This window comes from Pleurodeles waltl, chromosome 12 (genome assembly GCF_031143425.1).
Source record: "Pleurodeles waltl isolate 20211129_DDA chromosome 12, aPleWal1.hap1.20221129, whole genome shotgun sequence".
NCBI classification, from domain to species: Eukaryota; Metazoa; Chordata; class Amphibia; order Caudata; family Salamandridae; genus Pleurodeles; species Pleurodeles waltl.
In genome coordinates this window covers 657,101,273-657,129,267 of record NC_090451.1, presented here as the reverse complement: position 1 = coordinate 657,129,267, position 27,995 = coordinate 657,101,273, and the positions used below count along the sequence as shown (strand labels likewise).

The window sequence follows — 27,995 nt, the reverse complement described above, 5'->3', positions numbered from 1 at the left end:
GTATTGAGTACAACTCATATACAAAGATTGACTTTTTGCCTGATTTATTATTGCTTTTTTAGTTGATTTTCTTAATAGCATCTACTGGTGCCCACATACAAAGTCTGATTGTCCATAACAAAAATGTCCAACAATCCCAGTGCCTTTAGGGCTAAGTGCCCTGCTTTAGGGGATATTGTTTCTAAAGAAAAAACATAATAAATCAAATCAAAATTATGTAAAATACAGGATCAGTACATTGTATTTGTAATACAAAAAAAAAATCTTTGAATTAGCAATATTAATCCAGTAATCCACTTGGACAAATCAATAGGTTCAATCTATTATATATCTCATTGGCCTAGATTAATCCATTTGAATAATCATTCCTCTCTCACTTTTGCATGTAAAATGACAGGTATATAAATGGATTGAATGGATCAATCCCCTCCAAGTGATCTTTGTTCTCATCTGCTCTAAGTCAACAAAAACCTAACCACTATGATATTCAGCTGTAAATCACAGGTTAAAAAATTATGAACGAGTGAGTGTTTGTACTACAAATACGATGTACTGATCCTGTATTTGACATCATTTTGATTTAGTTTATTATTATTATGTTTTTTCTATAGAAACAATGGGCCTCATCATGACTTCGGCGGTCTTTTACCAAAGACCGCCGGCGCCGAAATACCACCAGTGCCGACGGTCTTAGGACAGCCCTAAAACGACTGATCCCTGAATTCCACCCGAAATCGGGTGGAATTCTGAGACCAGTCATGTCAGCGGTTGGCGGTGCAGAGGCGGTACCGCCACACCAAGAAGAGACCGCACACTGTATTGCAACCCGTGATACGGAGTGGCGGTGTCCAGATGGTGAGGCGCTGCTGCGGTGGAAGCGCCAGGACCTGTCCCCTCCTGGATGACCTCCTCAACGGGCGAGGTAAGTGGATCGTCCGTCAGGGGAAAATGCGTGTCTGCGTGTGTGTGTGAGTGAATGTCATGAATGCGGGGTGAGGGGTGTTTGTGGGTGCGTGTCTGTGTGTGAGTACATGTGTGAATGTTGTCAATGGGGGTGTTTGTGGGTGCGTTTCTGCGTGTGTGAGTGATTGTGGGTGGAGGTGAGTGAGTGTTGATGGGGGACAAGGGTGAGAGCATGTGTGCGAGCGACTGAGTGCGTGTGTGAGCAATTGAGTGCATGAGTGCGATTGAGCAGATGGAAAGGGTGAGTGTGTGTATGTGTGTGTGTATGTAAGTGGACGGGGAGGAGGGCGGGTGTGTAAGTGGACGGGGAGGGGTGTGTTTGTGTATGTGGACAGAGGGTGAGTTGTGTGATTGGATGGGGCGTGCATGTTTGTGTGAGTGAATGGGGAGAGCGGGTCAGTGCGTGTATGCAGTGCAGGGGGGAGAGGTGTGTGAATGTATGTATACGGTGCAGGGGTGTGAATCTATGTGTGCGCTGGGGAGGAGGGATGTGAATGTATGTATATGCTGCGGGGGGAGAGGGGAGTGAATGCGTGCGTAAGTGCAGTGTTTTGTATGTATGTTAGTGTGAATGGGGGTGTATGACGTGAGTGCGTGGGTGAGTGTTTGTGTGTGGGAGTATGTTGACGTGTGTGCAACTGTATCCTGGCGACCGGATGCTTATTCCTGTCGTCAGGGTGCAAGACCACAAGCTTTTTCTGGCGGTGCGACTGACATTACTGTAGAAGTGCCACATGAGGATCTGAATATATCTACTAGCAGCATTTTGGTTCTACGACCTGATTAATGCAAAAAATGGATCAATTTGTAATCTAGAGGAAACTTGAAACCCACACAGGGCCCAATTTGGAGTCGGTAGTAATGAACTTAGCTCTGATTTTTGGACGAAGTGCAAATCCAGAGAAGAATCCACCAGTCAAATTTCCACCATCAAAACCGAATAAGACTCTATTCATCAACAGAACCTCAGAACAGTTCATAAAGTCATTCCTGGACTACAGAATGCTATATCCACGGCACGTTGGAAGCTACATAAAAGACAGTTAACAATAAAATGAACAATAAAACCAATCACAATAGTCTCCCTATGATGGAGGACATTCAGTGGATTCAGTATTAGATGCTGATGGAAAAAGCCAATTTTACTGCAAGAAGTGCTATATATATATAGAAGATAAAGTACCAATGGGATTTCCTCCTCCATGCGTCCCATAGGTGGAGGAAGCGCCACCAGTGGATTATCAATCTTATGTATCACGCATTCATGAAATCAGTTGTTTGTACCGTTAGCGCCCAACTCTAAATCAAGCAACAAATGTTTGCTACTTAGATTTTGGAAGAACAAAAACATTTAATGCAAAGTCACAGGTTGTGGGTTTTGCTGTGGGACTGTACTCCTATCTACTTAAGCCCTGGATCTGTTTCCAGTTTGAGACTTGGAAGTGCTGTGTGGGAGGGCAGAACCAAGAACCAGGGTTGCAAGACAGGTGTACGGGGAATGATGAAAGCTGACCCGACCTCTCAAACACCACGCGCCCTAGGCACAATCCGTGAAAGTATTTCCTGTACATTGGACCAAGGGGAGGTAATGATGGGCAGATCCGTGTGCCAGTGTCAGGCAACCACCGGGGCAATAGCAGATGGGTGCACTCCAAAGTAAACAGAACATAAGGCACAGGGTGACCACAAAGGTTAGTGATCCCCCCCCCGGAGATCAGTGTCACATGTTGCTCCACAAACAGCACACCACAGACAGGGATAGTTACTTCCTGGATGTCCGCTCTTCGTCCTCATTCTCCAGCATGAAGGCCGGCCGGTAGCACTCTACACCTAGGTGATTCGTGTAACGCAGCGAGGGGTTCTTCTCAGTGTTGTCCATGCTTCCCAGAGAGGTGTACCTGGACAACATGCAGGGGAAAGGTGAGAAAAAAGCATAATTAGAGGGGGCTGGCTCCAAAAATACACCCACTTTTGTAATGGTTCCAAGAAAACAGTTTTCCTGTCTGAGGTGAGAGGAGAAGATTTTGAAGGCGTGAAAAGCAATGATTCTCAGTATTAACGATATACTTTACAGAAAAATGTATATATATTTTCCTTTTAAATCTTTTTTTTTCCTTTGCGAGCCATTTGTTCATTAAATCTATTTGTAAAGGTGAAAAGATTAAAGTACATGAGTTAAATTCATAAAGCCATTTAGGTTGAAGTTAGACAAGTTATCTTTTGTACGAGTGTAAGGCCAAGGTTGTGATATAAAATATGGTTTAAATATGGTTTTACACTCGTACGTTTATTCATAAGCAGTTTTTCGAGTAAGTAACTTTTCTCCTAATGGTGAGCACTGTTTCATCAAATGCCCTTTTCTGGAGCATAGCGAGAGGGTTAATTGAAAAAGTTGCATTCCAAAGTACTCTGCCACAGTACAGGAGAAAAACAATGAGTTGAATACATTTAGGCAAAGGATTGATTTCCTACTCCACTTTCGAGGTTTTGACTTTCACACTCATCTGGTTCCATAGGAAAGAATGACCCCTGCCTACTGATGAATTTGCTAGAGCCATTGTGGCATCTCAGAGATAGGTATCTGTTGGGAAATGCGTCTATTTGCTGGTTGCTAGCTGACTAGTAAGGTTTTGTCCCAATAACTCCTCTTGCGGGGTGTACAACCACTCACCCTTTGTCATAGAGGATGCAGTAGGGAATGAACAGTGTGCGTAGGAACTCCCAGATGTCCCGGTATGTCCAATCCTGTGGGGAAGAGAAAACGGAAAAGTAAGCGACAAGATCCTCTGTGCCTGACTTACACAGTACCCGAAGTCCACTGTCTAATAATGCATAATGTCTACAGTGCAAACCCGTATCTTCAATTCCACTTCTCAACCACCGGACTGATTATTCAGAAAAGAAGGTCAGACAATTAGCGCTTTCTTCATGTATCTTGCCCCAGGACAGGCGCTACAACACTGTTGCATCAAGCACACATGCAGATGATTTTGTTGGGCCTAATCGATGCCTTTTGCTATCCATCACACTGCCACGCTGATAAGTGAGCAAACGAAAGACCTATCTGTTATGCATCATTCTAGTAGCGGCTTCCAAGACCGGAATTTGACTGTTTATTCCTAATTAATCACATCCAAGTCCTGCTCTGCTGGTGGGGAGAATCTCTCCAAGTTCAGAGGAAATCCTTGTTCTTTACCGCACGGGCGCCATGGTAGAAGCAGAGTAAAACTGGTCATAGCCTCTGCATCCCATCCGTTTTTTTTTTTTTTTTATAAATCAAAGTTACTTTGAGGATGTAACGATTATACGCTCCATTTGTGTCCAATGCAACTCTTAACAGTGACTGTATTCCTCCCATTACGGCTGTTTTTGACATACTTAATTTTACACGTTTGTTAAAATTTGTGTTGCCATCATACATATTTTCTTAGGTATAGTTTCTATTCTGGGGAATGTGTTTAAAATGTTTATGTTCCGTACAAATTATAACTAATTTGACATCAACATATATTGCCAGGACGCAATTAGATCGGGCAACAGAGCAAAATCTCTTAAATTACTTTTACATTTGCGATGAGTTGACATTGCAAATAATTTCTTAGTAACAAAGCAAATCATACCTGGGTGGAGTCAAAAAACAACATATGGGATGCCCCCCAAAATATTTATTTCTGGAAATCCATCAATTGTGGAACTAGGAAACTAAGCACATCGGTTCCGGACCTTGTTCAGCTTGAGTCCAATGGCATAGCAAGCACGGGGCCCATGCCTAGGCAGATCTGTCGATCTTAGTGCATCAAACCTTGGAAGGAAATGATGGGTGTAATGCTTTAACTGATCTCATTTAGTTAGTCAATTTATTGTGGTCTTTGTTGCAGCACATGTTCTTTCCCATCACTCTCCATGTTTCCCAGTGTCCCTGACACTTACCGGTTAACCTTATTCCTAAAAACTGTCCCGACAAACTCCACCCAGTCGTTCAGTCACTCAGTCTCCTCTTGCTGTTACATCTCTGCCAGAACACTTCCTCTATAATTTCAGCATTCTTGCTCATGCCCAAAACTAACAAGATCAAATGCACTATCTTCAGCCGCCCCACTTCGTGACAGTGGTTCTGCCCATACTGGGAAATTCTACCTTTTGGAAGAGGTCATTTTAGGTCCTGATGAAATGATATCCCTGTGACTTCAATCAAATGTCTGGACTGAAATGTATATACTGTGGAATGTACATACTATGCCTCGGCATAGTAAATGTTAATGTGCACATACTAATAGGAGGGTCACATGATAGACACAGGCAAGACTAAACCTCAGAGGACTTCTTTTTTTTGCAATCTAAACAACAAACAAGTTCCTTGGCCTGCTACCTCTACCCTCGTACCCAACATCAACAACCGTCTACACTACATCAACTCTTTTGGGGAACCGTTACAGCACCCATACTCCAACTAAAACAAACACGAGGAAGCCGAATCTCTGTCTCTGCATACATCCAAGACCTCGACAACAGTAAACAGAAAGAAAAGAAAATGGAAGAAAAGCAGAACCCTAAGTGACCGTTGCTCTACACCATGACACAAACCGTGTGCTGCGCAGAAACTTTAGTATCGTAAATGATTTGATACCTAACAACAGATAGGAAGGTGAGTAATGGGAGGAGGGATGATTAGTCCCCATGTCTAGTCGGGGTGAGTAGGGAAGTTTATTCACTATGTGTTTCGGTCAGTTAAAGGCATTCCTTTCTGAACAGTGGTTGTCTCAAGTTGTTTTTAAACAAAGTTAAGTTAGTTTATACGCTTGATTGACATCCAGCATGTTCTTCAGGATACAACTGAGTCTGGATCTTTGACTCTGTTTCCTACATTTGCGCTCGATTATCAACTGATTTAGAGCTGTATAGATCTCTGTGTCAGGCAAGGTATATAAGAGGGGGATACTTTCTGGAGGTATGACGAACCTTTGTTCTGAGAGTGCTCTGGTACAATTTTTTATGCAAGTGCTTTGTCACTTGTGGGCCGTGTACCTGCACCACACATCTTCACAAGTAAAATAAAAGACATACTGGATCTCAATTCGATGCTCTATGCTATGAAGCAACCAAGAGAGGTGGTTGTGTTTTCTCAGGTACAAGCCAAGGAGGCAGCTAGCATTTCTCTAATTTTCAAAGTTCTTTATGGTGGCATCTGCACATTTACTGTTGCAACAGGGCAGAAGAACTACCGGAGAGCCTTCTCCTATTGTCGGTTTGGAGGAGACGTAGTTCTCTTCTCAGGATTATTACAGAGTTTCATTCTTCCTACTTCGGTCTTTTGAGCAACCTTTGACCTGTGGGGTAAATTAAGCTTGGATTCAAATATCACTCTCAGAAATGTGCACTTTCTGGGAAGAGGGCAGAACCCCAAAGTGGATTGGGGCTAACTAAATGAACCAGTGTGACATTCTTAGGGAGTCTCTGACCACAGGACTCTCCTATTTTGAAACATTCAGGTAGAGGTAGATGTCCTTCATCCATAGAACAATGAGCTTCTCTTAGTGATGTTCCACTATTTCTCTTGTCCTTTCATCACTTACAATTTGAACTAGATGCATCACCTCTGCCAAGAGACACATAAGCACAGAACAGAGTTAGTGACGACACAAAGCCATGGGCATTTCCTACGTCATATTTTTAGAGTTTGTCTATCATGAAAAGGTATCTGCGGCAGTGCTTCTACCTAAGGTTGCCATGAAGCCTGGCTGTCTACTATGCAGGAATTTGCTGAGCTTTAACAAACGTATGTAGTTTGTGGTCTACCGGATCATGCTCTTTTTGGGGAAGGGGGCTAGGTTAATTTGGGTCCCTGGGACCACTGCCGCCCCTTAAACAAAATAAAAAAAAGAAACGTTTTTTTTTAAACACAGACCCATTTGCTTTAAGCAAAATGGGCTGCATTTAAAAAAAAATGCTTTATTAAAAACTAGAGATAGCTGTCTGTTGACCCCAGCAGGCCACCATCCCTGTGATGGCTTTAAAGTGTAGTGGTTCGTAATTTGTGACCGACCTCATTAGTATTTATGTGATATGTCTAATTGCAACCCGCATAGGTCATAAAATACCACGTCGCAAAATTAGTGGTTGTAAATCGTGACCAGTATTTCACAGCCAGTGCTTTGTACATCTGTCTCAACATGCTTTGTCTTTACTCCACAAGGCTATAATGTACTGTAGACTCATATGCCCCGATCTCGCCTAACACTGTGCCACAAGTTTCCCCATTCCTTTCAGTTCCCTTTTCCCAACCTGAACTACTTGCTATCTAGTTTGGGTGTCTGGTTTTGCTTTCCATAATTTGAAAAAGGGCACTATATATTGTGCACTGGTAGTGTTTTTTCCTAGGTTCTTTTATGGTCCATTTTGTGTTGGTTACTGCTGTTTGGGCATTCTACCGTTTTTCAAGATGTTCAGAAATGGAGATTGGGACATGCTGCCTAGGGTTATTACCATAGTCAGGCAGTTAAGACTGTTAGAAATGTGGGGCTAATTAAATGCAGCAGTGTGATAGAGGTGATAAGGAAATAATGGGATTGCTAGTGACTGAACTTCTAGGTTGGCCATGTCTACATTATAGCACAGTTTATAATCCTAAGGAACTGATAACACACAAAGAAACTCTCGCCTAAATGTAATAAACTCTGCGGGTGACGCACCAGTAGGGGGTTTACTCTCATGTACTGAGGCCAGCCAGGGTCTGTCATGCACATGGGAGTCAGTGAACGTGAGTAGGGGTCCGTCCGTCGGGTGCCCATTAGCACTGCTTCCAGCTCCGGCCGCTGTGCCTTCAGCTCAGACAGTGATTGCTTGATGTTTCCCTGGAGGGTGATAACTTCCAAGTTGTACCTGCGGAATAAGAAATACAGGGTTACATGATGCATAACATGATGCATAACATGATGCATAACAGAGAGAGCCATGAAGAGTCAGATCAATAGCATATTTTAGGCGCCCCTCGATTACAGATTTACTTGATAGATCAGTATGCTATACTGCTGTCCTCATAGATAGTTCTGCTGTCTAACATTGTTCTAGGGTATCACTGAGCAGAGTCAAAAATAAAATCTATTACATAGCACAGAAGATGCAACCCAAATGTAGTAAGCTCAGTATAAATACTTCATTCAATCACTAATGGCAAAATGCAGTCATTCATCATAGATCATTCACTCATGGCCTGCTAATCTAGGCTCACCACAGTGCCACTTTTCCAGCCGGTCAGCCACTTTCGTTCAATTACTCCGCCAACTACAATTTCTCCCACCATTCAGTACTCAATAGCAACTTAACTAAGGTTAGAAAATAATAGCACCTGAATCCATTAAGCACTATGAATCCTTGAAAACGAAAACATCCTCAAACTAACTTCTTCCTTCAACACAGGCACAAACCCTTCCATGTACCTTGCTCAACAGCTGTCAGACAAACCGGAAACCAACAATGTCAACTCCCGTTATACCCTGAATTGTCTCTTCAACCTAAATACTTAGCTCACTCAAAACAGCAGCATCTTCTTAACTGATCTAGAGCCAGAGAATTACTTTAAGCCGAGGGAGGGCAGTTTTGACCAGAGAGGCGGTAGTCTGGAAGGTGTCATCAGGTCATGCTTCAAACCCACTAAAGTTTCAGCCAACTAAACTGGCCAACATCCTGGAACTATACCAACCAGTCAAACATCCCATCCACACTCAATGGCACACCATCAAGTTGTTCTTCCAGCAGAACTCAATAATCAAGAAACATAGGGGCTCTCCTCTTCATGACAACCAGCACCACCACTTTATTATCACTGTCCCTAGTACTCAAAAACAAGTAAGACTCACAAAGGCCGCAAAATGGACAATAACAAAACCACTCTCATCACTTTTGGAAAGCAGCCAATAACAAACGAATCTCAGTATTTCGACCTGCTGTTCACCAACAGATTTAATATACTTCTTCAACAACACAATCTTCAAACTGCAGACTTGCTGACTAACTTCACACTTCACAAAGTAACCAGCAAAGTGGAACAGGAGATGGCTCAACTGGTTTGAACATTGATAGGCTGATGCAGCCAAGAGATGGTTCAAAAATATCAAAGCACAAGACTACACAACCCCGCAAAATCCTTACCAGCAGAGCTGAACATTTTAGTTTGGAGTATAATTCAACACACAAACCATATACCTAAAAAAAAAAAGCTGTAGTTCCTGAAGCCATCAAACATGTAGTCATTTAATGCCTGCTCATTACAGCCATTCTGTGCCTGAATATCTGCAACAAACTGACATCCACCTTGCATCCTGACTACTTAAGAAAACTGCTGGTCAGTCAGACAAACGAAGCTATCTCCACCTAAACAGGCCATCTCCCACCAAGAGAAGGGCACTGTTCCAGCCCTCCTCAAAATATGGACTGACACTGTAAAAACTGGTGAAACATGCAAAGCTACTAGTCCTCATGCCAGAATGGCCTTTTAAACCATAGACCATGGTATTCGGCTTTGTTGGATCTTGCAGGTAGCTTAAGTCGCCATTTCTTCTCGTTCTCTTGGCCTAGACTCTTACTCTCGACTGGTCAAATAACTGAAGCTGGCCTTTCATGTCAGATCTCAGGTGAAAGTCTGTTGTCCTTTCCTGAATATTACACAAAAATATAACCTCCTTTACTACTCCCAACCTAATAAGATTAAAATCCACATTTTTTAATCAACAAATAAAATCAATATCAGGGACTAGAAACTGGCGTGTCTGCCACAGAATTTCCTGAAACCTGGTCAATCAAAAACTGAAGTACTGATCCTCAGCATCAAATGTACTGCCAACCTCTATTCAAGCTCTCCCACTTTCCACGGATTACTCCAACCACATATGCTATCCAAACTGATCCATGTTCAGCACCTCTCACTACTACCTTTATTACACCTACATAGCTTTTCTTTCAAACCCCACAGAGGAATGCCAAGGACCATCAGCAACCACAATCTGGGGTTAACTAACCCTAACTCATTCTGCCAAGACTCCAATTCTCCCATCTCCATGTGGTCCAATGCAGCACAGCAAGACTGGAAGCTAGGAAAAGTCATTGTGTGACATCCTTCAAAGCGTGAAATCAGTATATTGGTTTACCATCAACACCAGAATCACCATCTAGTCTTTCTGCCTCACCACATGTACATGGGTAACACAGAAGAATCAAAAACAGATGACTGATATTGACCTAGTCAACCACAAAAAAAACTTCAGCTTTCTAAACTGTGTGCTCAATGGAGTTAAGGTTCTATGTAATCCATTACCATCCATAACAAAACCAACATGTTTACCTTCAGAAGGAATCAATTCTTTTAAAATACTCCATGCATCAACAACTCTTAAAAAGGAAAGTTTGTGCTAATTCAGTTTAAATTCCCCTGCTATACAAGAGTTGCAAACATTTCCTCGCACTGAGCAGCAATTTCCAACATGTAGTCAATAGTTAAGTTGTCTCCTTTAGAATACGCCGACCTGGGTTCTAACTCCAACTTTGCCATATGAAAAACAATGTTCAAATAACGTTGGCTTCAATGTGTCAGTTCACATATTCTTAAAATCAGAAGCACTGACACAAAAACATTTAACATCAAGACCACCAAGCTCACCCTGTGTGTATTTGTGTACTTTTATTGTTTGAGTTCATAGCTAGTTAGGGATCAACTGAATAATGTACATAGGTACTGATGAGGAACGATTTAGATTGTATACAATAGAGTGGAGCAGGGACAGAGAGAGAAGGTTTACAATAGCCCAAGAAAGACCTGAGGAACTGTGAGGTTCCTTATCAGTAGATGATGATGTTGTCTTTAAAGAAGGCAGCTTTTAGTCTGAGTGCCTGCATGTAACTCGGTCTGCTGTGTTGCACTACAGAACAGTAAAGGCACAAAAGCATGTGATACATCAGGTAAGGACATCAACTCTGGCGTGGTAAAGTGAGGAGAAGAATCACATCATACAACGACCTCCAACAAGTACTTTTTGTAAAAGACATGCGAATTAAAGAATATATTCACAGGGGAAAATTGTGACATTTATATGATTTGAGCTGTATGAAAATGTAGATTATTGTTAATGTTCTCACATTTGTTTTATGAACTGAATGTATAAGTGACATATTTTTCATCTGATAATAGGCGTGTAAAATAAGAATTAAAAAAGGGGCCAGTGGACCGCGTCAATTGCCTGATACTACATTGAAAAACATATTATAATGTTCTGTGTTAGACATGTCTGCAAACTTTTCTTCTGAGGCGGAGGGGGGAGGGACAGTGAAGTGGATGCTGCTGCACCAGGACAACACACCACTAGCTACAATGGGTCATAACTATTTGCAATTTCAACACATCTGTTTATCCCACCCCTGCACGTTTTCTCTTTTTAGTAATTCCTTATTTCCTATCCAACACCAAAATTAGCACACCAAATGCGGACCATTTTAAGCAGGCACTGCAAACTTAAATGTTAAAGAATATGACACGTCCGTGGTGCTTGCTATATCAACTTCAGAATATTTCAAACTGGTATGTCACAGATTTACACAGAGCTCTGCATAAGTTCTCAACTTCTGATCCATCTTAATTCCTTACATGTACTGAAACTACCAAGCTGCCTCCTTGAGCACCGTGCTGTGTACCCTAACCTCCAGAGGATCATAAAGGTGCCACGCAATACTTTCATAGGTACTTTTAACACTCTGTGTTTGAAGAACAGGAACACATCATATACATCACATACATACAAACATAAGTTCCCAAAACAAACATTTTAGGCTAGGGATAGTTGTAAACCAATGTAAGTAGTGAAAGGCTTAATACATGCTAAAAAAAAAAAAAAAAAAAAAAAAAAAAAAGACAGACTGTGGTTCAATAAAAAAGGCAGGTCATATTTAGGACAGACACTTATTAATTAGGTAACTTATACACATGCTGCATTGTTAAGTTAGCTGTGCTGAAACACACAAGAGGCCCAAAACACATTAAAATGAGAGTTTTTCTTTGGAGCTGCACCAACTGTTGCTTTCAAAATCTTCACTTAGCACGAACAGGGTGGAACAAAAGGGTGTATCCTGCCTTATCATAAGGGTCCTAAAAACCACAAGTCATTCATATCTTGGTGAGGGGAACTGTGTAAGGGTCAGAAATGAATTTGCAAAAAGGCAGGGCTACCGTGAGCATCATGTAACATATAATCACTTGTTCTGCAGAAAAGATAGAGATACAGAATGACGTCAATGTTACTTACCCACCCATGAGGTGACCAATAATCATGCATGTGTTCTTGTCAAGAGGTACCTCTCCCCTATTGTCTTATCTGTACTGCTTGTTCTTGCTCAAGTCAATGCTGAACTTGTCAGCATAGTTTTTTGTGGTTTTACAGTATAAATACCACTGCTTGTGAACTAGAACTCTGAACTTCAGTCATGGCATCTATGTTGAGACTGCCTGTTGTTCCCAGCTTAAAATCGATTAAACCTATATTACTTTATCAAATTGATATGTGTTATTTTATTAGCAGATTTCCCTCTAACAACTCTCCCTTCAGCTCACCTTTTTGTGGTGTCCTGCATGAACTGCTCCATCTCGAGGAAGGGGGAGACAATGCGGATGTAGAGCACCTGCAGCTTCTTCCTGCTCTCTGGAAACCTCCTGCAACGCGAAGAGGGAATCGTTAACCAGATTTTGGACAAAACACCCACGGAATAATCAAAGCATGGGAAAGGTGAACCTACAGGTTTTTTTAACCCTCTGTAGCAAGAAGGGAATTTGCAAACTAGTGGCACTGATGTACTTTAGAGAATGCAACGGTGTAAATACAAGTAAGCACATACACTTTCAACATAAACCATAGTTGTGAGCTGGGCCGTTTTAAGTGCTTTGTATTTAGTGGCAGTGAAAAATGATGGAGGGCACTGGAAGCTGCAGGGAGAGCTCATCTTACTCTCTAGGCGGTCAAATTCCTTGTACTTTTAATCTACCTAGAAATACCTCACACACTGTCTAAGTATCAAAACTTCCCTGCACTGTCTGTACATGCTCTCTATGTTCCTCACACAGTCTATCCATGCTCTCTATGCTCCTCACACTGTCTATTCAAGCTCCCTATGTTCCTCACACTGTCTTTCCATGTTCTTTATGTTCCTCATACTATCAATGCTCTCTAAACTCCTCACACTGTCTGTCCATCCTCTCTATGCTCCTCACAGTGTAGCTATGTCTACCATTTTAGCTCACAATTTTTTCTATGTATGGATAGCGCTACAACGTCTTGTTCATGTTCCTAAGCTTCTCACACTGTCTTTTCTGCCTCCATTCCATCAGTTATCTTGTCCCAAACCTCCTAATACTGCCTCTCTGCCCCTTTCTCAAATGTCCATGTGCAAAAAGTGAACATGCCGTCTGATCACATCAGCCTTTTGTTTGTATACGCGCTTGGAGCTGCTCACAATATCTTGCAAAATGTACAAATTCCACACAGCCTTTGTGCACCACATTCCTATTGCTCGTCTATCGGGTCCAAGGTCCTAAAGTTATATGTCCATGTGCCCATGTGCCCTAAGATCCTTATGCTGGTAGCCCATCTGTCACAGGCTTCTCACTGTGCCTACCCATGTACCCCAGGCTATCCATGTGCCACAAGCTCCCCCATACTCTCTCTCTCTCCCCAAGTGCCACAAGCTCTTCAAACACTGCATGAATGTCACTTAAACTCCTCTGACTGTCTGTGTGGTCCTAACTTCTCCAGCCAAGTTCTCAATGTGTCTCCCTCTTGTTAATGCCCAATGAACCACACAATCCCGACCATTCATTGACTCACACAATTTATTTATCTACATTAATTGGAATCTATGATATTGTGTGAGCAAGACTTTGGCTATCTACGTATGCTTTAGGTAGGTGAACTGAGTAAAACTGTTCTCCTAGTTAGAGAGTTATCAATTTTGGTTTTGAGGTTATTAATGTTTGAAGTATTTTACTGAAACCCAACTCACACCGTCTCAAAAACAGAGAGTCCTCCAGTCCTACAGACCGGTCCAACAAAAAACTAGCGGAGGCAGTCCACAATAAGCTAGATAAATGTGTTGTATTCGATCTTTCACCTCTGCCACTTTGTTTGGTAGGAGTGGCCAAACCTTACCTTTCCCATTCACAGACATTGTTCATAGAGCCTTGTATTCTTGCAATATAGCAATAACTACTAGCTCTCGAAAGTAGTTCCTGAGGTTAAAACAACGTTTAAAAGTTGCTAGGATCAAACATTTTTGATTTAACTGTCCTATATTTTCCTGTGGATCAATGCAGACCTAAAAGTCTTAAAAGCACTGCACTCCTTATCCAACACGGCTCTCAGACGGCCAAACCACCTAACACCCACAACAGCAAGCCTTGAAATCTCTTCCTAGATACTATAGGAAAGGTACGTGTACGAAGGGGATAACTAGGCTTTCCAAGGACTTGGGACAAGAGCATTAGACAACACCACTCAAACTGGATGCCGCCAAATAAGCACTGACCCCGACTTCTCCAATTTCAGTTACGTTAGTTATCTGGGTCCAGAGGCAACCAGTTATTACGAGATGCTATCCGTGGTGGATAATGTTGTTTACCACTAATGTCAAAGTGCCGCAGATACTTCTGTTCTCCAGGTCGATGACAAAGTTCAGCCTTCCCTTAGGCACTTGACTCTCTCAGACAGCGAGTCGCGCCTGCCACAATAAATGACATACAATGCGCTTACAGTCCAATCACAACCACTACTTCTTACAAGGGCAGGACTTTAAGTACAAGTAGGCAAACTGTGCAGTTAAAATTAGACTAGCGATATAAAAAACACGAGGTGCTGGCACTTACCCGGGCCAGGACACACTTTTATAGCATTTACATCAGAGGCAAGTAATCTTTATAATAATACCTCTGCCAATTTTACAACACAGGGAAAATCGTTGGGCGCTCTCAGTAGGCTTCTAAATAACTAGGTTTAATATGGTTTGTTTAGCAGAAGTTGCAAGCAACAGAGGCACCAGGGACTTGATCAAGACTAGCTACGAAATGGCTGGCCTCTGCCCTTATTTATTTTTTAGCCCTGAGTGAACAACTGGGCAACGCGGTCTGTTTTACCAATTTACAAAATTTTACAAAATCAATAGACTTAAAAAACCATCGCCAAACCTGGAACTGGGGTCCCACCCAAGTCCACAGAGCGAGTACAGTGTGCCAATGACTAAACATCATAGTGTACGCTTGACGGTCTGCCTACAGTCTGGTTATCAGGGGTGCTGGTGGCCTGGGAAGAGTCACTAGAGGAGAGACTACATAGTGGTACAGTCTTTGAATAGGGAATGGGTGCTAGAAAAGGATGGCATCCACAACAATGTCCCATGGGGGTAACTAGCAGGAGCAGTCATGATTTTTTCGGTAGATGGTTGGTAGGGACACAAATGGGGCCAGGGGACCTCATGAATCCACAGGTCTGATCAGGCAAGACTTTGAACTGAGAGCTGGAGCTTAGTGGGTAACTACAACTTTAAATTCTGCTATGGCTGAAATTATAAGGTTCAAGAGACCACCCAAACTGTACACATCTTAAAATTCTTGAGGATTTCCCATCTCTTCTACTATTGAGACCTCAACACAGAGGTTTAAGGGGGCCTTTCTTTTTCTCCTTCTTGAACAAGGGTTTTCTCTTTTCTTCTCACCTTTGTCTTCCAAGCAGGGCACAGAAGCAAAGCTTCTTCTTTCAGGGCCTAAGGCATGTTCCCATCTCTTGAGGACTACTGCAAAGAGCAAGCACAGGCTTCTTGTTGAAGACCGAGTAATACAAGTTACTGACTCCATTGGGAGCAATAATCTGTGGGCACTAGCATGTCGCTAGAGTAAGCCAAGGAACATGTCCTGTTCAAAATTTTAACACTCAGAAAATCAGGGAGAAGTGCAATACCCAGACTTTCCATCACTTTTGTAGCCTTTTGGGCGACCAAGCAAAGGAATGGCTGACTGGTACTAGATAATGTGGTTTTTGGATCTGCCAGAGTTATCCTTGCCATCATGCTTGGGATACTAGGCAAATCCCAGCACAAAACAGGATTGAAGGAGGGCAGGTTTTTGATTCAGTGGATGGAAAACAGGTATGGCAAGGGTACAGTGTATTCTCTCAGAGTCACCAGAAAACTACATTTTCAGGGAAGAGTCTCTGAGAACCATGCATGCTGTAAAATTTGTATATAGAAATCTTACAGGAGCATTTCTATTTTGTGCACGACCCTTACTTTGACCTACATTGACCACATTCATCCGGCACATGATCTTGTAGTCCCCATTCACACTGGGACTGCATGAATTTTACATGGAGAAAGCCTGGCAAGTCCTCTCCCCTCAGAGGTACATGGTAAAAAAAAGGTATGTGCTGCAATAATCAGGTGGCCTTTGACTTGGACGAGAGGATAATTACCACCTACTGGGCAGGTGCGTGGAGGGGTGAAAACTGTATTTGTAACTTCGACATACATACATGTGTGTGACAGTCAAGAAATGCAAACAAACAAACCCATCGAACACCTCCACTGATCTTGCAGATGGGGTAAGTCTACACGTGGAAAAACTTAAGGAGGGCCAAACAAGTCGAACAGTGCATGATGAAAAATCTCAGAAAAGTGCAGCTAACAGTTCTGTTCTTTCATCAGGTCCAACAGCAAGGCCCAACACCGGGACACAGTCTCGACTTAAGCGAGAAGAGTATATGAGAACCTTGATGTACTGGTGTATAAGAAGAAGGAATCGCAGTTTCCTTCGAGGATGGGAAACATGGAGCGCCTCTCGTGGAATAGAGGCAGGGTCATGCATCTCTAGTGAGGAAGGCACATTACTCTGGAGACTTCAAGCGATCCATACCTTTGCACAGCAGCATGGAACAGGTGCAGAAGGGCAGTGCAGTCTTTGCCCCCATTGAAGCCCACGCAGATCTGGTCTAGGGTGTACTTGTCCAGTGCATCCTCTATTGTCTGCAGGGATGCTGCCACCTTCTGGCTCAGCGGAGAACCTGCAGGGGTAGAGCACACATTAATTCCAGCCTGTAAACATGGACCCCAAATGAATGTCACACCGTATGAGGAGTTAGTTAATTTAGTTAAAACTAAAGTATGGATAGTTAAACGCTCAACTGTAAAGAAATCATTAAGTGCAGCACTACCCCCATACAAGCTTACATAATGAAAAATGTTGCAGCTGTGCCTGCGCATGCAGCTGTCGGTCTTTCCACCTTTTCGACTGCTATAGTATCTGCATTTGTATAGTGCGGTCACAGTGTTTTGTCAGTAATGTGAGGATGGAATTGTCTGATGTATTTTTGGCAACGGAGTACCATGTGCATGGATGCGTAGAACGCAGCTATTTCATCTAAATCACGAATCGGAATGTTTGTCCATTGCCCAGCATGAACTGTTAAGTTATGTACCTACAGAACCTGTGTCCTGTGTGTTATGGTTTAGCGTGAATCTTTTGATGGTGCTGTGAGCTACTTGTAAGTTAGGGGTGTGTTAACATGTGGCAACTCCTAGCTAACTATGGCACCAGTGCCGCGCTGCGCACATAAAGGCGCGAGTATCAGATGTTACATCGCAAGATGGTACATCAAGAGTTGTTACTATGACAGATGTACATCTGGAGTACCTTAGCATGATGGTTCTTTTCATCCGGAGTGCCTTCACTTAACAGCTTAAGATAGCATTAACTCTAAGCCCTTGCGCACACACACACACACACACACACACACGTATGCACATTTATTCTGATCTATATGTACTCTCACAAAAATATTTTGTATATATCAATATGTTTACAAAATGTATATCTGTATTTTCCAAATCTTAACATTAACCTATTATTTAAATGTGATTTAATGCTGTTAAAAATACGCAATAATAATATTTTGCATATGTTAGTATTACTTTTAATTTAACTTTTTTTTAAGCTTAATATAATTTAATTTTAAACTAACCATCTTCGAATTCTAAAAACTCCTTTATACCCCTAAAAATTTGACCCCTAAAAACTTGTTACTGCCCCTAACCACTATTCATCCTTTCAGTAGGTGTGATCTGTTGCAGAACCGGGGGAATCAACTTGATTGATTCTTTTGTGCTTCCAAGATGTTTTTTGTAGCATATCTGGATCAGCCCGAGTGGTGAATGGGTGTGCGTATACAGGATGTGAGAGTTGTTCACCTGATGCAAACTTGAAATGTGTTTTCTGCTTATAAGGCCCAGAGGGGAGCATGGGCAAAAGGAGCATCATCGACCTGCGGATGAGTGTTAGGAGATTAATGGGTAAAATGCAGTGTAACAATGGAGTTTTCAGTCCTGACCCATTTTACTGACTCTACAACCCCTAAAAGGTTTTATTTGCCATATGGTTCTCTCACAACTAGCCACCAGATACTAGTTAAGCAATGCTTCACACAAAGTAGTGATCCACAAATGTAGGCCACTCTTTTTTTGAGGTACGTGGGCCAATTTTTGACCCCTAATCCGACTCTGGGGAGGGGTAATCCAACCTAAAGTCTTCTAGGAATTCATCATCTTCCCTTGCGCTTATGTGCCAAGCTGCCTTGTTAACCATTGAACACCTTAGGGACATACTTCGTAGATCCTTGGAGTTATTTATAACCACTGCTCTTGTTTTGGAAGCATATGCCCTTCATCTGGTGCATAGGGCTTCATTTTAAGGTGTTTCATTTTCCTTACTGAAAGTAACATCTTCCACTTCCTCTTTCTTTTGTTTGATCCAAACAGAAACCCTTAAAGGTGCAGCGCTTCTCTTCATGTAACATATGTACTACCCATGTCCTCTTGTTAAAATGTGGTCGTAAAACTAGAGAAGAAACTTTCTGTCCCATTATTCCCTGAAGCCTTCCCAGCAGACTAGCAACCGCATGACCATCACACAAAACCGTATATGCAAGAGAGGAGGTGGACTAGCTATTATATTCAAACAGGCAATAAACCTCAGTAAAATAGGCAATAAATCTCAGTAAAACAGACAACATTTCCATACAAGGTTGTGAAGCCCTCCTCACCAGATGCCACCCTACTCCAACTTTCTCCTCCTTTACAGACCTCCACCTAACAACTCCACATTCCCAGATACTTTTCTAGATACAGGCTTGTAAGGAAATGCCTCCTTGGCATGGTTACCCCCTGACTTTTTGCCTTTGCTGATGCCAAGTTATGATTTGAAAGTGTGCTGAGGCCAGCTAACCAGGCCCCAGCACCAGTGTTCTTTCCCTAACCTGTACCTTTGTTTCCACAATTGGCACACCCTGGCATCCAGGTAAGTCCCTTGAAACTGGTACCCCTGGCACCAAGGACCCTGATGCCAGGGAAGGTCTCTAAGGGCTGCAGCATGTCTTATGCCACCCTGGGGACCCCTCACTCAGCACAGACACACTGCTTGCCAGCTTGTGTGTGCTAGTGGGGATAAAATGACTAAGTCGACATGGCACTCCCCTCAGGGTGCCATGCCAACCTCACACTGCCTATGAAGTATAGATAAGTCACCCCTCTAGCAGGCCTTACAGCCCTAAGGCACGGTGCACTATACCATAGGTGAGGGCATAAGTGCATGAGCACTATGCCCCTACAGTGTCTAAGCAAAACCTTAGACATTGTAAGTGCAGAGTAGCCATAAGAGTATATGGTCTGGGAGTCTGTCATGCACGAACTCCACAGCACCATAATGGCTACACTGAAAACTGGGAAGTTTGGTATCAAACTTCTCATCACAATAAATGCACACTGATGCCAGTGTACATTTTATTGTAACATACACCCCAGAGGGCACCTTAGAGATGCCCCCTGAAACCTTAACCGACTACCAGTGTGGGCTGACTAGTTTTAGCAGCCTGCCACACACCAGACATGTTGCTGGCCACATGGGGAGAGTGCCTTTGTCACTCTGTGGCTAGTAACAAAGCCTGTACTGGGTGGAGGTGCTTCTCACCTCCCCCTGCAGGAACTGTAACACCTGGCGGTGAGCCTCAAAGGCTCACCCCCTTTGTTACAGCACCCCAGGGCACTCCAGCTAGTGGAGTTGCCCGCCCCCTCCGGCCACGGCCCCACTTTTGGTGGCAAGGCCGGAGGAGATACTGAGAAAAACAAGGAGGAGTCACTGGCCAGTCAGGACAGCCCCTAAGGTGTCCTGAGCTGAGGTGACTCTGACTTTTAGAAATCCTCCATCTTGCAGATGGAGGATTCCCCCAATAGGATTAGGGATGTGACCCTCTCCCCTCAGGGAGGAGGCACAAAGAGGGTGTAGCCACCCTCAGGGCTAGTAGCCATTGGCTACTAACCCCAGACCTGAACACACACCTAAAATCGAGTATTTAGGGGCTCCCAGAACACAGCAAGATAGATTCCTGCAACCTAAGACGAAGAAGGACTGCTGAGCTAAAAACCTGCAGAGAAGACGGAGACACCAACTGCTTTGGCCCCAGCTCTACCAGCCTGTCTCCCCACTTCTAAAGACACAGCTCCAGCGACGCGTTCCACAGGGTCCAGCGACCTCTGAAGCCTCAGAGGACTACTCTGCATCTAGAAAGACCAAGAACTCCCGAGGACAGCGGCTCTGCTCCACGAAGACTGCAACTTTGCAACAAAGAAGCAACTTTGAAACAACACACGTTTCCCGCCGGAAGCGTGAGACTTTGCACTCTGCACCCGATGCCCCCGGCTCGACTTGTGGAGAACAAACACCACAGGGAGGACTCCCCCGGTGACTACGAGACCGTGAGTAGCCAGAGTTGACCCTCCTGAGCCTCCACAGCGACGCCTGCAGAGGGAATCCCGAGGCTCCCCCTGACCGCGACTGCCTGCGTCAAAGAACCGACGCCTGGTAAAGACACTGCACCCGCAGCCCCTAGGACCTGAAGGATCCGACCTCCAGTGCAGGAGCGACCCCCAGGTGGCCCTCTCCCTTGCCCAGGTGGTGGCTGCCTGCATCGCTGAAGAGACCCCATGGTCTCCCATTGAAACCTATTGCAAACCCGACGCCTGTTGGCACACTGCACCCGGCCGCCCCCGTGCCGCTGAGGGTGTACTTTTTGTGCTGACTTGTGTCCCCCCCGGTGCCCTACAAAACCCCCCTGGTCTGCCCTCCGAAGACGCGGGTACTTACCTGCTGGCAGACTGGAACCGGGGCACCCCCTTCTCCATTGAAGCCTATGTGTTTTGGGCATGACTTTGACCTCTGCACCTGACCGGCCCAGAGCTGCTGGTGTGGTAACTTTGGGGTTGCTCTGAACCCCCAACGGTGGGCTACCTTGGACCCAACTTTGAACCCTGTAGGTGATTTACTTACCTGCAAATCTAACAAACACTTACTTCCCCCAGGAACTGTTGAAAATTGCACTGTGTCTAGTTTTAAAATAGCTATTTGCCATTTGTGTGAAAACTGTATATGCTATTTTGCTAATTCAAAGTTCCTAAAGTTCCTAAGTGAAATACCTTTCATTTAAAGTATTGTTTGTAAATCTTGAACCTGTGGTTCTTAAAATAAACTAAGAAAATATATTTTTCTATACAAAAACCTATTGGCCTGGAATTGTCATTGAGTGTGTGTTCCTCATTTATTGCCTGTGTGTGTACAACAAATGCTTAACACTACCCTCTGATAAGCCTACTGCTCGACCACACTACCACAAAATAGAGCATTAGAATTATCTCTTTTTGCCACTACCTTCCCTCTAAGGGGAACCCTTGGACTCTGTGCATGCTATTTCTTACTTTGAAATAGTACATACTGAGCCAACTTCCTACAATGCTCAAACCTTATTACACTATACTCCAACCTATGGATTCTTGGGGATCTAAACATTTGGTTTGACAAACCCAATATGCCCATTCCAAAAGCTATCACCACTGGCCTAGTCGCATTGATCCTACATCAGACTGTACACAATCCCACACACATCGCTGGACACATCCTAGATGTCATTTTTGCTAAGCCTGAACTAGTTACCGTTCATAGCATCACACCAATCACATGGTCAGACCACCATTTGATAACGTTCCAACATAAAACTCCACAAATCAACACGCCCACAACTACTTACGTACATGCACCTATCGACCATGGAGCAAACTCAATTTTGATGACTTAGAAACACACCTAACAGCCAACACAGATCTAGATACAATTAATTCTGTTCCAAAACTTTATGAGTGGCTACAGGAAGCTTTTGATATCCTAATACCACTCAGAAAAACTAAACACGACAAAAGAAAACCCACACCTTGGAGAAACACAGAACTTAAAAAGATAAAGCAACAAATCAGAAAGTTGCAGCGGACCTGGCTCAAAACAAACAACAGTCAAGACAAACTGCAGCTACACAAACTTAACAGAATATACAAATCATCAATCAAAAAAAGCTAAAAAAAAAAAAAAGGTACCAATCAGACAGAATTCAAAATACTAAATCTACAACCAAAGAACTTTTTTACATTCTCAATGAATTTCGAAAACCTACATGCATGGAAGGAAGTCATCCCACTACTCAAGATTTCACAAACAAATTGGCAACTCATTACACAACCAAGGCAGACACATTGGACTCTTCTTTAAAACAGAAGAAAACCATCAGCAACAACCCCTTTCCTAAAATACCCTCTAAGTTAAACCAACCCAGCCTCTACAGTCCTTCCAACAAATATCCCAAGGTGAATTTATGGATTTGGTCAAAGCAAGCAGGCTTCCGGTTGCCCTTCTGACCCTTGTCCACCACAAATCTTCAAGAACATTCTTTTATCTTCTTCTGCTGCCACACCTGTAAGAAAAATCATCAACAACTCTTTAACTACAGGAACTTTTCCTGTAAACCTGAAAAAGACATACATACGACTGTTATTAAAGAAAACAAACCTAGACCCGCAGGACCCCAACAACTACAGACCAATCACAAATGGACCTTTCCTTGGCAAACTGATAGAAAGAGCAGCATTCGCCCAGATGTCACAATTCATTGAAGACAATTCTATACTTTCAGACTTCCAAACTGGATTCCGCCCAGGAAGAGGCACTGAATCGGCACTCATAGCAATCTGGGATGATCTTAAAAACAGTCGACCGCAATGGAGGTGCTGTACTACTTCTCTTGGACCTCTCGGCTGTCTTTGAAACGGTTGACCATGACACCCTAATTCAAAGACTCCACAAAGCCGGCATACAAGGGGCTGCTCCTGACCATTACTTCCGATCTTCAAAAAAGATCTAATATCATCTACTCGCCCCCCCCCTATAGTCCAAACCCTACCTCACAAAAGCAGGGGTACCCCCAGGATCAATCATCTCACCTTTGCTTTTCAACATCTACATGATATTATTACCAGAACTAATCAATGATTTGCATCTCTCATGCTACAACTATGCAGATGACACACAAATACTACTTAAATTAGAATGCCCCAAAAATATTGAAAAATCAGAAATCTTCAGTTGCCTCAGAGCTGTGGATCAGTGGATGACCTGGAGCCATCTCAAACGAAATACCTCCAAAACAGAAATACTCATATGTGGTGACTGGAAAGGTTATGACCCTCTATGCGTCTAGCCTGGCGATCTCGGACCACCTCATCAATTATCCAAGGAAGTTAAAAACCTTGGAATCACCATGGACTCCAAGTTAACTATGAATGCCCAAGTGGACAAATTAGCACGAACAAGCTTCATCACCTAGAAGACTCTACGACGCATCTTCCCCAACCTCGGATTTACACACAAGGTGCAAGCTACTATCTCGCTTGTACTATCCAAACTGGATTATGCCAATGGCCTCTACCATGGATCATCTCTATCTATTATGAAAAAACTACAACGTATTCAGAAGTCCGCAGCCAGGCTACTATTACATGTAAAGCCGCAAGCCCACATCTCCCCTGCCTTGAGAGCACTACACTTGTTACCTGTTGCCAGAAGATGCACTTTCATGCTGCTTTGTATCACCCACAAAGCTATACATGGAACAGGACCGCTTTTTATCAGGAACAAAATAACCAAATACATCCAAGAAACCTCCGCTCAAGATTGCCACCCCGCCTTAGAACACCACCATACAAGAAAAAGACTATAGGTGGTACATCCTTCTCCGTTCAAGCAGCCAAACTATGGAATTCATTACCCCCAACGATAAGAGCCACAGATAACTTTCTTGTCTTCAGAAAACTACTCAAGAGTTGGCTCCCTCCTTCATAAACACCATATTCAACCAACTATGGACTGCATATGCCTACGTTGATAAATATTTTTTCTGAGTATGTGTATATTTCTAGTTATGTATAGTTCTTTAGAAAATATGTATCGCTACTATGTCATAACAATAAAATACACACACACTCTTTAAACCTGTTTAACAGTTTATTTACCCATGGTTCTAAACATGTATTGTATCTACATATATGTGTGCATATGTGTGTGTGTGTGTATATATATATATATATATATATATATGTATGTGTGTGTGTGTATGTGTGTGTGTATGTGTGTGTGTATGTGTGTGTGTATGTGTGTGTGTATGTTGTTCTGTGCTTGGCATGTTCGTGGGTCATTGTATGGCTCCCTCGGTTGTCATACTAGATGTCTATGAATCCCTGCTCTCATCTTATATCACACTTATCTACCCATCATCATATGTCATATCTCTATCAATCTATCCTCCATTCCCTCTTTGACTCATTCCAAATCCATTCTACTTCTTTCATCTCCTAAATAACTCTGCCTAAGCTCTTCCCTCCGCTTCCACATCTAACTCACCAAACCTTACTTTACTACCATGACCTCCTAAACAACACTACTAAATTCGCCCTCATTTATCTCACCCTGCTACTATGATCTCCTGAACCCCTTCCACATACTCTTCCTACCTCCATCCCCCTTTACACACCCCAAGTCTAAATCCTATTACCATATGCTCCCAATTAACACTTCTGGATTCTTTCCTCCTCCACCCCTCCATTACTCAAGTCAGTCTAACTAACAAACTCTCATATCTGCGTCTCAAATTAACTCATAATAATACTAAAAGTGTACTCATATTTCCCGAAACTAATCCATCACTAATTCTTGTTGGGTTCCGGAGTAGCACGCTACTCGCCGAAAAGCGCTTCCACGCCTCGTCAGGGGTAGTAAGCGCTATATAAATACTATTACAATACAATACAATACATTGTCGACGTACAGCAATAATGGAGGCAATTTATGGAGGCTGCCTGCGCGTCTGGGTTCTTATTTTCAACAAAGCTACACACAACTTTATCCACAATGTACACTTATCCGGACCACAAGCCATTGTGTGTGCTGTGTAAATGTAAGTAAAAAATAAGAACACATGGCCTAAATAGCAGTAAATCGTCAATTTTCTACAGCCTTTAAAAAAACTAACTGTACTATAATGGAAGAGCATGTGGTGGGTCAGAGCAGCTGACTTAGAAGCTGGGGAACCAGGTTCAAGTCTCGGCACCGGCTCAACATCCTGTGGTTCTGGGTAAATTACTTATTCACCTTATCTCCCCTTACCTAACCAAAAAAAAAAAAAATGAATCTGACTTTATGTAATGTAACTGGTGCTCCTATAAAGCGCTCAAATACCTTAGGTCGAGTTCGCTCTATATAAAACTGCAACAAAAAAAATTAAAGAAACGTATCACTGTTGTTGCTTGGTCCTCCTGTGCTGTTGCTTACCACCTCCCATTAGAAAAAAGTGCAGTGACAGGGCCGGATGTAGCTGTGTCTCAGCGCTTTTTCTTCCCAACTTTGCCATGATGCAAAGCAGCTGCGATGCTATATGACATGGCTAAAAGACACTGACAAAGGTAATAGCTTTTGAGTAGGCGAGACCGATTGGCTTCGCCGATGCTTGTTTTCTTTCTGTGTCTATGCAAGTATAATTTAGATTCTGTCTGCCCGTGTCTGTTAGGCAGACTATATTATTGTACACATGGCAGTGTGCCCAGCTGTAACCACGTCCTTATCTGCCACATTGTGTCAGTCTGTATACCAGTCGGCCTTTTATCAGTTTGTATGTGTGTCTGTGCCCCAGACGGCCTGGATTTATTTGTAAACTGGGGTACCTGGCACATTATGTTTCTATGTAGATTTATCAGAGTGTTTCAGTCTTCCTTTTCCCACAAGCTTGTATGTTTATTAACCCAGGTTTACACGTGTGTCTGTCTGTATCTCTCAGCCTACCGCCTGTCAATAAGTAAATGTCAGATTCTGTCTGATCTATCTTTCAAATCACACTGCAACATCAATGAACTGCCATCTTCAGAAGGGCTCTCCCTGATTGCAACACTATACACCCATGACACAAAAAACACAGGAGGAGACCTAGACACCAGTAATGAGTGGAGGGCATCAACCAGTCGCTAAATGTATTTTGACCATAATTTTTGGGTCTTGCTTGAGATAGGTCATGCGCTGTTGCTTGCGACATCCTTTTTTTGTTTTGTTTTTTTTAAGCTAAAAGGGGCTTCGAACCTGCCCATTACTTACCACTAGTTGGCTTTGTCACTCACATTCCCTTGCTTTCATTGGTCAGTCTCTGTCGGTTTCACTTTCTTCTTTGCATGTTTGTCCCTTTGGTGGAGCATGGACCAAATACTAAACAATTCTTTTATTAGTGTTCTTCCACTGCTCACATCAGATTCAGGTACTTTTCTTTTATTTCTGGCTCCCTAGTTGTCATTGCTTGCACTCACCTGCCTCCCTGTCATTGATGTATGCACCCCCTTACCTCTCCCGCTGTTGTTGCTTGCCTTACCTCCCTCCACCATTCCATCCTTGTTGCATGCCAACTCTCCCTCCCGTACTTGTGTTTGCCTCCCCTCCCTACCGCATCCCATCATTGTTACTTCCCTGCCTCTTCCGAATCCAAAAGATTTTTAGGTATTTATGAATATATTGTGCTTTATATTTATCCTTCACCAAGCGCTCTGAAGTGGCCTAAAAGATGTATAGTGCTTTATAAAACATACAATAGATACATCATGTTTCATATGGCTGTAATGGGGCGCTCTGTGAACAGATCCACGTTCAGAGCCCAAACTTTCTTTTTTCAAGGCATGGTGACCGTGCAGGAGTTTGCTGCTGTTTTTGTCTGAATAATGTTCTCAAATGAGTACGGCTTAAGTGCCCATGTGCCAGTGGGTAAATAGCCTTCTGTAAACAGAACTAGGTCTGCATATCCTGTACAACATGACAGTGTTGCTGGGTCCTGCCCTTGCAGAGCGGGGCACATTGTCCCAGCTGTTTTGGGAGCCTCCTGCTAAGAGCTGGTTGCAAGCAGGCGATGACAGAGCCATTGTATTTACTTTCACAACCACGTTGGTTTTCAGTGATCTTATGTTTATGGGTGATGAAGTGCAGTTGGTGTAGGCAGGAGGGCAACAGGTCAGAACGTAGGGTGATAAGTGGGTTGCCAAAAATTCTTATCCGAGACCAGATTGTGTCCTTCCACTACAATAACCTGACCTCCTAATGGAAACGAGGCGAGAACGTCACCATGGCTGATCGGTAAGCGAAGGGTTAACCTACTCTTTAATTACAGCACTCCATATAGGAGTGCATGTGTTAGCAGGCCGTCTAACTCACCCCATGCCCTGCTCCATGGTGTTTGCCCCATGGTTGTTGCCCAGCTGTTAGCCCACTGTTGATGCAGCTGTTGTTGCTCCACTGTTTATGCTTGCCCTGTTCTCGTTTGCCCTGTCGTTGTTGCTTGCACCCTCCCTCCCAACTCCTTCCTTTGTTGCTTGCCCTCCTCCCTCCCCTCTCCTGTCGTCATCTCCCCATCGTTGTTCTCTCACCGGCCATTGTTGCTTGCCTCCCCTCTCTCCCGCCTAAAAAAGCCATGTGATGCGACCAGCGCTGACCCGTTTACTAAACAACATAAGCATGAGAAGTGCAATCGGAAGCTATGCCCCTAAATTAATTTTTGGAGGTGGTG

At 43.2% G+C, this 27,995-nt stretch overlaps 1 protein-coding gene across 2 annotated transcripts in view; it reads right to left on the bottom strand.

Annotated features, from left to right (window-relative positions):
* Positions 1-27: 27 nt before the first annotated feature.
* The window catches only part of FLAD1 (flavin adenine dinucleotide synthetase 1), a 50,030-nt gene continuing 22,062 nt past the window's right edge, over positions 28-27,995 (bottom strand). For both annotated transcript variants that reach the window (XM_069218388.1, XM_069218387.1), the window contains 5 exons: positions 16,895-17,042; positions 12,557-12,655; positions 7,653-7,842; positions 3,635-3,708; positions 28-2,861 (listed from right to left, as the gene is read on the bottom strand). In XM_069218388.1, coding sequence (XP_069074489.1) covers positions 2,726-2,861; positions 3,635-3,708; positions 7,653-7,842; positions 12,557-12,655; positions 16,895-17,042 — 647 coding nt within the window. In that variant the 3' untranslated portion in view covers positions 28-2,725. The remainder of the gene's footprint in view (positions 2,862-3,634; positions 3,709-7,652; positions 7,843-12,556; positions 12,656-16,894; positions 17,043-27,995) is intronic.